This window comes from Etheostoma spectabile, chromosome 22, assembly GCF_008692095.1.
Source record: "Etheostoma spectabile isolate EspeVRDwgs_2016 chromosome 22, UIUC_Espe_1.0, whole genome shotgun sequence".
Lineage (NCBI taxonomy): Eukaryota > Metazoa > Chordata > Actinopteri > Perciformes > Percidae > Etheostoma > Etheostoma spectabile.
Window position 1 is genome coordinate 6,202,549 of NC_045754.1, and position 12,234 is coordinate 6,214,782.

Below are 12,234 nucleotides of genomic sequence, written 5' to 3' on the forward strand. Positions count from 1 at the left end.
TACTGATGTCTGACATACTCCTTTGATCTCAATATGCAACCCCCAGACTGCCAGTCTCTGACCCTTCCCTTCATACCCTGCACACACACAAAGTCAAACAGCACCCCCCACATAAACTGTTTGTTACACAAGGTTAGTTGTCTGTAGGATACATGGTAAAGATACATGTAGATAAAACACATAGATAACAAAGATACATGGAAAGATAATATCCTCACATTATTATATCATAAATTATAAATTATTCACATTCAATCCACAAAAGCTAAATACATAGTGTAATATTTTGTAAGACGTGCAAGGAAAATCTACCATATATGCTGACAGTTTGCTCAGCTGTATAACTTGGGTCTCAGAAGGCAAAGCAATAGTGAGGTGAGCATTATTTTATGCATTATGCACTAAATCCCTGTGACAGTTCTTTACATGGGTCTCCACTGCCCTCTAGATGAGAGGAGAAGAAACTGTCATCCTGCTAGAAACGATGAAGCAACTTCCCATTCATTTACAGTTCAACGCAGTCAAGAAACGCTATTTTGGACGCCAACGTGGAACCCAGACTCTCGGTGCTTTTGTGTTCTAACAGATGCGTGGAAATTTATCAAACAGAACACTGCAGGCTTGATATGGCGTACTGTACAACGTTACAAGAGCTGCTAGTGTACATGCCATGCAGCCACTTTGCCAGTGCACTGGGCTGAATCGTGTAAGAGCAGAGAAACTATGGGATGTTGAAATCTAAATGGATATTATTGTTTTTCCACTGCCTACAGATGGCTGCTGATGACCTTGCTGGGAGAGTTGGGCAAAGCGATATTAATCATATATGCCTCCTTCACTTCCAGAGTCCCTAGAAAGGCATGCATGTAGCTTAAACAACCAGTGGGAGGTGGTGGTGGTGGTGGTGGTGGTGGTGGAGGAGCATCAGAGAAAATGAATCCATATGCTTTCATTATGCAGCATTCTCTTTCATCTGTGTCTGATCATAACAAATGTGGGGTGCAACTACCACAGCTTCAGAGCAGAGAGCAGTGGCAGCCCTGCCCTGTGACAAGACTCATGTGAAGGGGCAGAGAAGGGGGGGGGGGGGGGGGGGGGGGGGGGGGGGGGGTTGAGGGAGGTGACCAGCCCTCTCCATGGAGACAGTTACATAACACATTTTGTTCATTGGAAGAAGAAAAAAAACTGTAGCTGTTGCCTTTCATCAATTGTTGGTCTGTAAGTATTACTAAAATAAATTAGTAACATTTTGTCAGTGGCTGCCTTTTTGGTGTCTGTGTATTTAAACCTAGGCTATTTGTTTCTGTGTAGCCTTTGCTCGTCTACTCACTGCATCATTTGAAAAAAATACGTTATTACATTATAGCCTACGCATTGTGTTATTATGGTTTTGTGTTTATTTTGATTATGATTATTATTATTAGTGGGTGGGCACGGGGGGGGGGAATCAGTGAGCTCATCCTCCCCGAGCTCTCCACAGGTGATTGGTGGCATTCACCCTCCAATCACAATTCTCCTGCAAAGTGGCTTGGTGGTCAGTTTGGATCTTTTTATTTTTGTCGAAGTAGCTAACCTTAGCAAACTATGGAAGTTTTACCGTGAGCGACGGGACAACGCTATCTCTACCGTATATTCGGATTTCAGCGACCTCTTACAGTGACTTAACCGCACTTTCAAATAGAGCATTAAAAAATCATTCTCCTCTGAGGTGTCCTGAAGGGAGCTAACCAGTGTTAGCATTGGGCTAGCATGACAACCAGAAGAACTGCCATCGTCCTCATCATCATGCTCCCCTGTGGCTTTGCTAGCAGCAGGTAAGTTGCAACTCCGACTCAAGCTAGTTTGGCTCATGTTGTCTTTGTGGGAATCTAAAAGGACGCATTTCAATTGCGGTCAAGTTAGTTGCGAGTTCAAATCAAACTGTTGGCAGCCTGTACGCAAACTGTTAACGTTAGCTGGCTTGTAAATGGCGCAGGGTCAGGGTAACTGGGCTAAGCTAGCTTTAGCAGGCTGTCGGCTAGCTAGCCTCGGTGTCGCTGTTACTAGTGCACACAGCTGTGTCTGATTGTTGGGCTCGTGCCGAATTACAAACCCTAACAAGCTGGTTTGTAATCGGCTTCGTGGCGGTACATGGTTGTCGTCCACATTTGTTAAGACGATTTCTGACTCTTTTTTTATCGTGTGTCCTGTAGTTTAACGTTTCCCCTCAACCCTGCCATATGGGTTTGCCCTAATGTGCCCTCGGTAATGATTTAGCAACACAACTTGTTCTACTTGATTTAAAGACAGTCACTTCTCGGAATACAACACGTGAACTGGCGAATGCGTGCGTTTGATATTTGTCAAATTATGCTTAATAGTTGCTGCCAAGTGATCCCACATATTTTGGTTTATGATTATAATCATTGCCCATTACAGAAAGAAATGTGACAATAATTGCTGAGACATGGTGCACCTCTGTGGCAAAATAACCATATTAATGTATTTAAACAGATTAGACTCTGTTAACAATGTGTTGATATGAGTCTTTCATTAGAATCAACTTTAATTGCCAAGTAATTGTGAAGGCAGCCTACAGGGGTAAACCTAAGCATTTGACTACTACCATATGTCCTACACATGACACATAAGAATGTGTATGACACATAAGTGTCATACACATTCATTTATACTCACAGGTAAACAAATGCAAAGGCAATGCAAATGGTGCTGGAATAAATCATTAATAATATAACAGGTTGCTTGTATATCTGAGGTAGGTGGATATGACATTATAGCCTATACAGTATACACTATACTTGTGTTACTATGTTATTATGTTATATTCTTGTATTTTTTTTTTCACAGGTCTTCATTATGGTCTGCAGCTGTGAGCCTAATGCTCCCAAATGGATGATGATTATAATGTCAGCCTCCCACATCTATATCGTTCTCTCGTACCCACAGGAATTTTCACCCACCCCTACAGGTTAATTGCATTTCTTATCTTTGTCATTCTGTTTTGATATGATCATAAAATATGTATTGTTTACATATCATGTACCCCTGTATATCGCAATGTAGAGATCAGGTAGCTAGAATCTAGCCTGGACCCGTCCTCCTACGTACTTTCGCTCAATTTTCATTTTCCTTCAGTACTCCCATCTTGGTTTGCGGTACATTCTTGGGTTTTCTCCAGTCAATCTTAACCGGTTCAATCAGTGAACAGAGGGAGTGGCTGAGAACGATGACATTGAGCCCGTGTGCTAGTTAGAGTTGTAGTTCCACAATGGCGGCATAGAAAGATGCAAGCAAAGCCATTCGGTCCGTTGTAGCAATGCTGCAGAATATCCTGAAGTTAAAACCTGAGTAAGAACAATATTTGCTGAGTTTTGTTGGTGGCCGTGATGTTGTGGCCCACTTCCCCACGGGTTTTGGGAAAAGTTTAATTTAACAGCTCGCCCCATTAGTGGTGAAGGAGTTAGCTAAGGCAGTCCAGGATGGCAACAGCAGTCAAGGATGGCAGAAAAACATGTTATAGTTGATTGGCGTTTCTTTAAACCAATCACAATCGTCTTGGGCAACACTAAGCACCATGCAGAACAACAGCACCACTACAAAGTAGACTTGGGAAAGACCTTGTTTTGGTGGGACATGTGTTTGTGTGTAAATTGTTTTAGTTGTTGAACAGAAAACTCTGATTGGACAGATAGTCTAGCTCACTGTCTGGATTTACCCTGCAGAGATCTGAGGAGCAGTTAACCATAGTCCTCGTAAATCGACCAGTTTAAAATACTAACACAAAGGAAGCCCAAGGCAACGGATATCCGTCCTAATCTCGGAAGTGGAAGTCAAAAATATAGATTACAGGGTTCAACACTACGTGTTTTTTTTTTTTTTCACTTGTGCGGTTGAGCAAGTAAAACAGATTCCACTAGCCCAAAATCAGTTTTTACTGGCCCCTATATACATTTTTTTTGTTTCATGAGGGGGAAAAAAACATAAAATAAATCCCATGAGAAAAAGCATTACTAAAAGCGAAGCTCCGACCTGCAGAGGAGCAGAAGAAAGCAGCTGCACCTTTGCCAAAATGAAGGCTGAAAGCAGAACTATTTGGGTAAAAACATGTACTCGCCATGTGGCAGATAGCCACATATTTAAAATGTCTTCCAGTTCCAGTGTTAAATATTTCTAGAAATAAAATTTTATTGATCTTTGAAAAGGTGTACCTTCATTACCATTATCATTGTATTAGATGAAAATTGTCTCAGAATGACAATATTATTGTTTATTGCGATCGTTTCTGGGACAATTTATTGTCCAGCAAAATTTGTTATCGTGACAGGCCTACACACGAAATCTGTTCTCTTGTAACTTCCGCAAGCAAAAAGTAAAAAAATAAATAAAACGTGTGCGATGATGATGTCATTGCCGCGGTAGTGGATCATGACCGCCGGTAATGTGGTAACCGTCCCAGCCCTAGGAACCTTGTAATACAAGTCCGTGTAGAGCTGAGAGATCTTTCCCCTCCGGTGGGGGTGCTCTGTCTTTGTGTGTAGACAGGTGTAGTGTGAAAACAGTTTTTGGTAAAGCCAAAAACTGAAAGAAGGCAGGGATTGTACTTTAAAACCTCTACAATGAGGTCTGCTCTTGTTCTGTAAAGAGTAAGTTTGTCTTTAGTGAGTTTTTAGAGTTTCCATTTTGATTATTCTAAATAATATACTTAATAATTTAGCTTTACACTTTTAAATCCAAAGCAAAAGAAGCTTTGATCTATAATATTGAAGTAACAGTTATTGCACTTACTGTATGTGTGTAACCTCTGTCTTGGGGCTTGTGTTCTACCATATGCTGAGCAACCAAAGTATCAGCTGTGTATTTCTTCTTCATGCAAACCGCTTTTCGGGTCACGTTTAAATCATATTATACCTGGCGCTTCAGCAGCCATTGGGCAAGACGTGTCATCTAACAGGTGATTAAATGTAAACAACATTGCAGTACATTGGTAATGTGCAGAAGGACCTATCAAGACGAGCAGTTTGCTAATCTTGTAGTTTTCGGGCTATGCCAGCAGAAGACTGTACTGGTTTCCACATCTGACAGTTACGAACCAAAAGATGAAGCTACACTGGGATGAAGCAACACTTGTCAACAGTTTATAAAACCAATGTTGCCTGTCTGAGTGTATCTTGATGATTGTTGCTTGACGAGGCGTGAATCCATGCATCTATCCTGCCCTTGTTGTGTTCATAACCATAATGTCATATAAGGACCATTATAAACAATTACAACACCATAGCGTGCTTTTTTTTATTGTGTATGGCCAGGCACATTGTTAAAACTTATTTTAGATTTAAATTTTATGAAAAGAGTGCTTGACTGTGTTGTTGTTTATGACTGTTAAGTAAGTTACAGAATAGGTCAATGTCAGTATTATACATGTGGCTGTATTTGAATAGCTTTTTTTCCCCATCTCACCAATTTTAATTTTATAAATGTGTTAACTGTAAGAATGGCATATTTTTGGTTTGCAAATATCACTTTACATGTTTCCTTCTAAACTAACATTACAAAGCTTTACTAAATTATTAAATTATTTACTGCTCAACTTCTGCAGTTTTATGTATATTATGCCTGGACACAATCTTTATATTTATGTACAAATAAATATTGATTGCAACGATGCCAGCACAGTTTTAGCAATGGGAATGTTCAACTGCTTTTCTAGCTTTGTCTGACCTTGTTTATATGTCTTGTGCAACAACAGAATAATTGAGGATACCTGTTTACTTGTAATATAAGTGTAGAAGCAGTGTTTGTACCACAGGGTGGCGCTTTTTTCAAAACAATTGAATCTAACAGGCAGAACATGTGTCCTAGTTTTGATTGAACATTAATTTCAACACATGACATAAGTTTGACATTTTGTGTCCTTGTAAGGTTAGAACAGAATCTCACATAACCTGTGGTGATTGTGTTTTACCTAGAAATATGATCTATTTTATTGCTGTGGTGCGACAGGCAGGTGTGCATGTTTATGATTTGTTTTGTTTTTACACTGAGAAAAAATGTTTTCGTACGTCAGCACCAGCCTGGCTTATCACAGGATGAGAAATCTATAAGAGAATGAGAATAATATATATATATATATATATATATATATATATATATATATATATATATATATATATATATATATATTCACTTTTTAATTCAGAATACACTTTACAGATTTTCAGTCAACACAGTTCATAATCAAATAAAACTGCATAAATAAGTGCAACTTATATAAGATGAAAGTAAATTTTTAAAAAAAAGTTATAATTAAACATATAGGTACAAGAGTGTTTCATAACATCATTAATGATATAGGAAATAGCAGGAATTCTTAAACAACCTTGAGTAGACATCAGATATTAAAATGGCTTTCTTATTAGATACCATCTTAAGAGACTCAAAATACATGTCAAATTCAACCTGGAATAATCTAAAACATGATGCTGATCTGGAAAATGTTGCCTTGTGGATATGGAACTTACCTAATAAAATTAAATTTACAATATTATCTTATCTATTATTTATTAATAATAGGTAATATGTTTCCCTTCAAGTATGATTGTATGTTTTAGATACCATATAGATAGAGAATGAACAACCATAAAAAAGATTGATTCTTGTTCTGTAATTTTCTAATGTGCTTATTAGTACATTTGCGGCTCATAATATCAATATCTAAAAGAGTAAAATGAAGACCGGGATCTTCAATTTCCTTCTTTTTTTATTAACTTTTAATTAATTCTAATATGCCATTAGGTAGAGATGTGAGAACTGCGTTATATTCTTTGAATGTTATCTGGAATGCCTTCTCTCTGAGAAAGGATTCAAAGTTAAGTAATTGGCTATTACAATCAAAAAGGTCTTTTAAGAAGATAGTATCTCTATCGATCCGTTTCTGCAAACAGAGTGACTTGTTTCCTTTAGTGATGCAGGAGGAGAACATCCCGAGCCTGGGAAGTTCACATCCCTTCATCAGCATCCAGGATCTTGCCCCCACCGTCGGTACACCCCCCTCCTTCCCCCCGTACCCCAAGGGTTTCGCGAGCGCGCACGCGTGCGAAACTGCGTGGGAATGGCTGTTTGTGTGATCGAGGGGGTTGGGCCGCTTGGAGTGAGCGGAGAGCTGCATGAGTTTGTAATGTCCGCCATGTTGGCCATGGCGTATTGAACCGGGGAGGAACAGCGGAGCCTACGAAAAAAGAGACCGACAGAGAGCAACCGAGACCCGGGCCTGCCCGGCTCTGACCGCGCTGCTACGGACCCAAGCCAGCCAATCGACCGACTGACTCCTAGAGACCGTCACAGATTTATCCATGAGAACTCGAGGCAGACCTGCTGTTATTCCTAGCAGATCTAGTAGATTTATGCTGCATCTTTTAATATAAAAATGAGTAAATTGTCGTTTCGGGCACGGGCGCTGGATGCTAGTAAGCCTCTACCCGTCTTCCGCTGCGAGGATTTGCCTGACCTGCACGAATATGCCTCAATCAACCGGGCAGTGCCGCAGATGCCGACTGGGATGGAAAAAGAGGAGGAATCGGTATGTTTTTTTATTGCTGCCCTACTGATGTTGGATCGCTTTGGCCGTGTATTCATATCGAGGGTCGCCACTATGTTGCCTGCGCAAGCTTGTGCAAAATGGCTGCCATAGCTGCTCTTTCGTGCACACGACGGATCTCGATGAATACTGAATATCACGGCCCCGTTCTACAACTGGTGGTGTTATAAGATTGCAGCGGTTTGATATTATATTCGTGAGCCGTGTTGTGTCCGTTTGTTTCACTTGAAATTGCACCCGAAAACACAAAGAAGTCACGTGACTTCTATCGGTCCCACCATTTTGTTGACTGTCTCTTTGGTTAAAGGCGAGCGGGGATAGGCCTCGGACGTGCTGTACTTTCCGTGAACAAATGCCAGGGGGAGACACTGAGCCCCCAGCCGGGTTTGACAGCTAGGGGTTGCGTGTTGACTGCTCCAGCTCTGCCATGTGTGCTGCACACTCCCTGCACTTGTTGTCGCCAGTTTGGCCGAGCACGCACAGAGCAAAGATCTTCCTGATTCTGCCCTATTGAATCATGGCATACACTTGCATAAGTGCACAGTATCGTGGAAGCAAAATGTGTTATGGCGATGATAGTGTTATCATAAAGATGGATGTATTCGTGTTTTCAGCATGACACCTCATTTCGTCACACAATGACAGGAGTCTGGATTGGCATAGCCTTATTTAAAGTGTGTATTAAGTGACAAGGGCCACCAAATTGCAACAATAATGACTTTAAACACACTAATGGATAAAGTCGTGCATATTTCAGTGTGTGGTTTAACAGTTGTGAGTTCATTGAATTTAGTTTGTAATGTGTACACATTTCTGTGGAAGGTTTTACATCTGCCATGCAGAATGGTCTTTACAACTCAGGCTTTATGTGGCCTAACCTTATGGGTGCTTGGATTGTCACTAAGAGCTCTAGTTTTATTCCTCAGGCAATTCTGTGGGATCCTATTTAGGTTGTTCAATATTTAAACTACTTCCTTGTAGTTTGTTGACACTTGTGTATAGTACATATATTACTCACATTTAAATAACAATTAAATATAGAAATGATTTACATTGCACCTGTAGGTTTTCTGGTTGGCTATAGCTCATATATATACCAGTGTTTGAATTCTCAGCGAAAGTCACACAGTGTCACTCCATTCAACTCACTTTTATCTGCTGACCGCACGCTAGAAAAGGCTTTCTTTACACTTTACCCAAACTGTTTTTAGATTTGTTAATTATTTATGGATGTTTGTTGTCGTTAGTTATTGCTGTTTGTAGACAGAAAGAGAGGCTAACGTATTAGCTGGTGTTTATTACCCCTCCTGACCCGCTCTACTGATTTTCTCTGTCACTTCATCAGTATGAGAGCCCCTCTATGCCGCCGAGATGCCTCAGCCGACAAAACACTAGGAAAGCACACACAGGGGCCTGCAAAGTCAGCAGAAATCCTGTCGGTCCTCCCCCACCTACTGTACACATACACACAGTGGCATTACATAACAGAGTGAAGGAAAAGATAAAGAGGACAGTTTTACTACAAGGCTGTGCATGGCTTAGCTCCCTGACCCACATCCTGTCCAGCAACAATGGAGTCTTGCTGTGCCAAGCTGGCTGAGTGACCGTATGCTGACCTGAGAGTTATGTTTATTTAACAAGCAAGTAAGCATGTTAGTGATCTCAATGAGTGCTAGCATTGATGGCATGAGCACACATAGAAAATAATATCTTTTTTGTAACCCACCAGTTTGGTTCGCAGGTTGTCCTCAGTTTGGTGAAAGAAAGAATACATCTGAAATTAGTGTTAAGCTGAGTCCATCACTAGCTCATTTTAATCCTCAAAATAAGTGCCATTTGAACGTTTGCCTCATCGGCATTCATGGTGTCAAACCTGACAGAAATAATTAACCTCTAAAAGCACAATTTGTACGGCATCAGTAGTTGCAAAAGAACTGGAAGCATGGCACTTCCTTCTCTACTAATCACACAGTTATGCTGTGCTCCACTGTGACTTACAGCAGCCATCATATGGGTTTGTGTTGTGTTTTAAAGCTTTGTCTTTCAGCGCTGTGTTGCAGTCTGTAGAAGCAATAGAGTTATCACATACATCGCCATGACGGTGGCCAGCAGGAACAGTTTGTCCCATCGCCTAATCAGGGAGTCTGTGATTGTAACATTTGCATTATCGTTAGTAAAGACTTGTCATGTTCGGAGGAGCAGATGTAGCGTGTGAGGAATCACAAGGGTCAGTTGGACTATGGTGGACTCAGTAAAGTCCCATAATATGCATGTAGGAAGTATTGATAGACCAATTTTATCGGCCAGCCGATATATGAGGCCGATATTTGCGTTTTTACGTGTATTGCATCGGCCGATACGCGGCTGCTGCGTTTCCCGGCATTATTTCCAGGCAGGCGTCCACAGGCAGCTCTGTGTTCACGTGCAGAACATGTATCCCTAGCACCACGGCAGTCTTAAATTACAAATCAAGCACTTTATTTTAATGGCCACTTTTCAGGTTTGTTATTTTGTGATTATCTGATTATATCTGACTTATAATATGTCAGCAAGCAATGCATCATCAAGGCTGTGTTGTAGATGTTGATGAAAGCCTTTTATCCTTGCACAGTTGACCATATGCAGGGCACCCATCCATATGATGCACATTGCACACATCATTTGGATGATATGAATGTTAGATGATTGCAGAAGAGACACTGATCTGTGTTTTAGTTTATTATTTTTAAAGAAATGACAGAGCAGATTCCAGAAACAAATCCAGAGTGGCAGGGTTTACATTTTGATGATGTAAATTCAGGGAACAAAAGCAGTATTGGCTCCAAATATTGGCTCAAGAAAATTGGCAGCCCATATCGGTCATCGGCTAAGGCTGATGGGGGAAGAGAAAAAAAATCCATATCAGTCAATCCCTAGTAGGAAGGACAAAAGAAAAAAATAAATATCTCATATGTACATTGTTTGCATAATACATTGTTTCACTATCGAGTGGAGGTTAGAAAAATAAATGGAACTGATGAATTCTGTTAAACTCAGATTCTCCCTCAGATATGTACAAGCCATACTCCTTTGGTAAGGAGTACAAGTGTGTATGTATGTGTTATGGTGCCATAAATTGTATAGTTACTCAAAGAGCCACAATGACCACATGAGCTTTTAAAAAGAAACACACCACCAACAGTGAGTTGCATTGTGGTAGTTTTTTAAGAGCAAAATTGATTCTCCTTTTGATTTATTAATGTTGTAAACCAGTATTCTCTGTTGTGTTAGATGTGAATGCATGTGGTGACAGCTTGTTTGTGTCATTGCATGCATTGCTTTGCTCCGTGGATTTTTAGATGGGGCGATTGCTTTGACTCACTGAGCAGATTGACTTCCTCGCCTTCCTCTGGTCGGCATGAGCTGAAAACACCTGCTGGGGGCCGCACTTTTGTTGCCATGGCAACTTTTGTCATCTATTTTTTTCTTTGGAACGTTTTAATGGAAGAAAAGTGTGATGCTGTGAAAAATAGATTTTCATTTGTCTCTGCTCTATCTGCATCTGTGGCCATGACAGAAAGCAGCACTGCCACTGTGAAGTCTCCACAGTCCCAGAACATGTTCTGTGGAAAGAACAAGAGAATTGGAGGTTCATTATTGGTTGGTTTCCAGAGGCAACGCACTTAGGAACTAGCCTACTGTGTAACTGAGGGTTTTCAGCATTTGTGCCCACTACGTTCCATTAACGGCCAGAGCTACCGTTCAGTTGGGTTTTCTTATTGTGTCCTTGAGTTCTCTCCTCATTTATTATTTGTTTGGGAAGGATGACAATTCAGACAACTCTGGGCTTCAGCGTGGACACACTTTTAGGAATCAGGTTTTTCCAGAAACAAATGCAGTTAGTGACTTGTCCACTTTAACTTTTCATTAAAACACAGTTGCTAAAGGTCCTAGAAAAACATAGTTCATTCTATCCTATGTGCCGTTTCTCAAAAGCCCTTCATCCCCACTCGGAAGTATTCCTCAACACAGGAAATCCCAGGCTGTGGCCCTTGGTTGTGAGGATCACGCTACGAAAGTTTGGGATCTCTTTAAGTCTGTGTGCAGCTCAGGGTAGCCTGCTGCAATCTGCCAAGCTGATATCCTTTGCAGAAGTCTGGGCCAGGCTCAGGTTTAATTGGTTCCTTACGCTCGCTCTTTATGCAGGTTCCCTAACTCCCAAAGCCCAGGGTTCATCAGCATGTCAGACAGTGGGGTTCACAGAGGGCGTTTTTTGAGGATGTGTTTGACAAGTTACATGAGAGAACAAACCCAGCGCCGTGTCAGTTAAGCATCGGATCATAGAGTTTACATGAGGTCATGTCATATCGGCTGACGACTCCTTGGTGAAGCAGCAGTCTGTCCTTGTGTTTGCCAGCATCTGTTTGTCACCAGGGCCTGGTAACTACTGGCCACACGATCGTGCCAGGTGGCTGTCGCTGAGTAATGATGCACACAATATTTATGAATGTTTGGAAGAAACATATTTTACGTTTTAAAAATATGGTTGGTTTCCTCTGGTTGCTCTGGTTTGCTCCCACAGTCTGAAATAACGCACATGTGTGAATGTAGGGCTGCACAATTAATCGGATTTTAATCGCGATCACGATTTTGACTTCCCA

At 40.9% G+C, this 12,234-nt stretch overlaps 1 protein-coding gene and 2 long non-coding RNA genes across 4 annotated transcripts in view; 1 reads left to right on the forward strand and 2 right to left on the reverse strand.

The window, feature by feature from the left end:
- LOC116671966 (uncharacterized) overlaps nucleotides 1-4,070 on the reverse strand; it is an 8,457-nt gene extending 4,387 nt beyond the window's left edge. The window contains exon 1 of the long non-coding RNA XR_004327427.1: nucleotides 4,060-4,070. This is a non-coding gene — a long non-coding RNA (uncharacterized LOC116671966). The remainder of the gene's footprint in view (nucleotides 1-4,059) is intronic.
- Nucleotides 1,504-12,234, forward strand: part of epc1a (enhancer of polycomb homolog 1 (Drosophila) a) — a 41,690-nt gene continuing 30,959 nt past the window's right edge. Inside the window, exons 1-2 of one of the 2 annotated variants that reach the window (XM_032503434.1) lie at nucleotides 1,504-1,814; nucleotides 2,848-2,968. Coding sequence is in view for 1 of the 2 variants with exons in the window: in XM_032503433.1 (XP_032359324.1) it covers nucleotides 7,424-7,576 (153 nt within the window). In the remaining variant the exon portion in view is untranslated. Of the gene's footprint in view, nucleotides 1,815-2,847; nucleotides 2,969-7,057; nucleotides 7,577-12,234 lie in introns of those variants that run through there. The other variant, XM_032503433.1, reaches the window with a different exon arrangement.
- The window catches only part of LOC116671967 (uncharacterized), a 20,040-nt gene continuing 12,065 nt past the window's right edge, over nucleotides 4,260-12,234 (reverse strand). The window contains exon 3 of the long non-coding RNA XR_004327428.1: nucleotides 4,260-4,339. This is a non-coding gene — a long non-coding RNA (uncharacterized LOC116671967). The remainder of the gene's footprint in view (nucleotides 4,340-12,234) is intronic.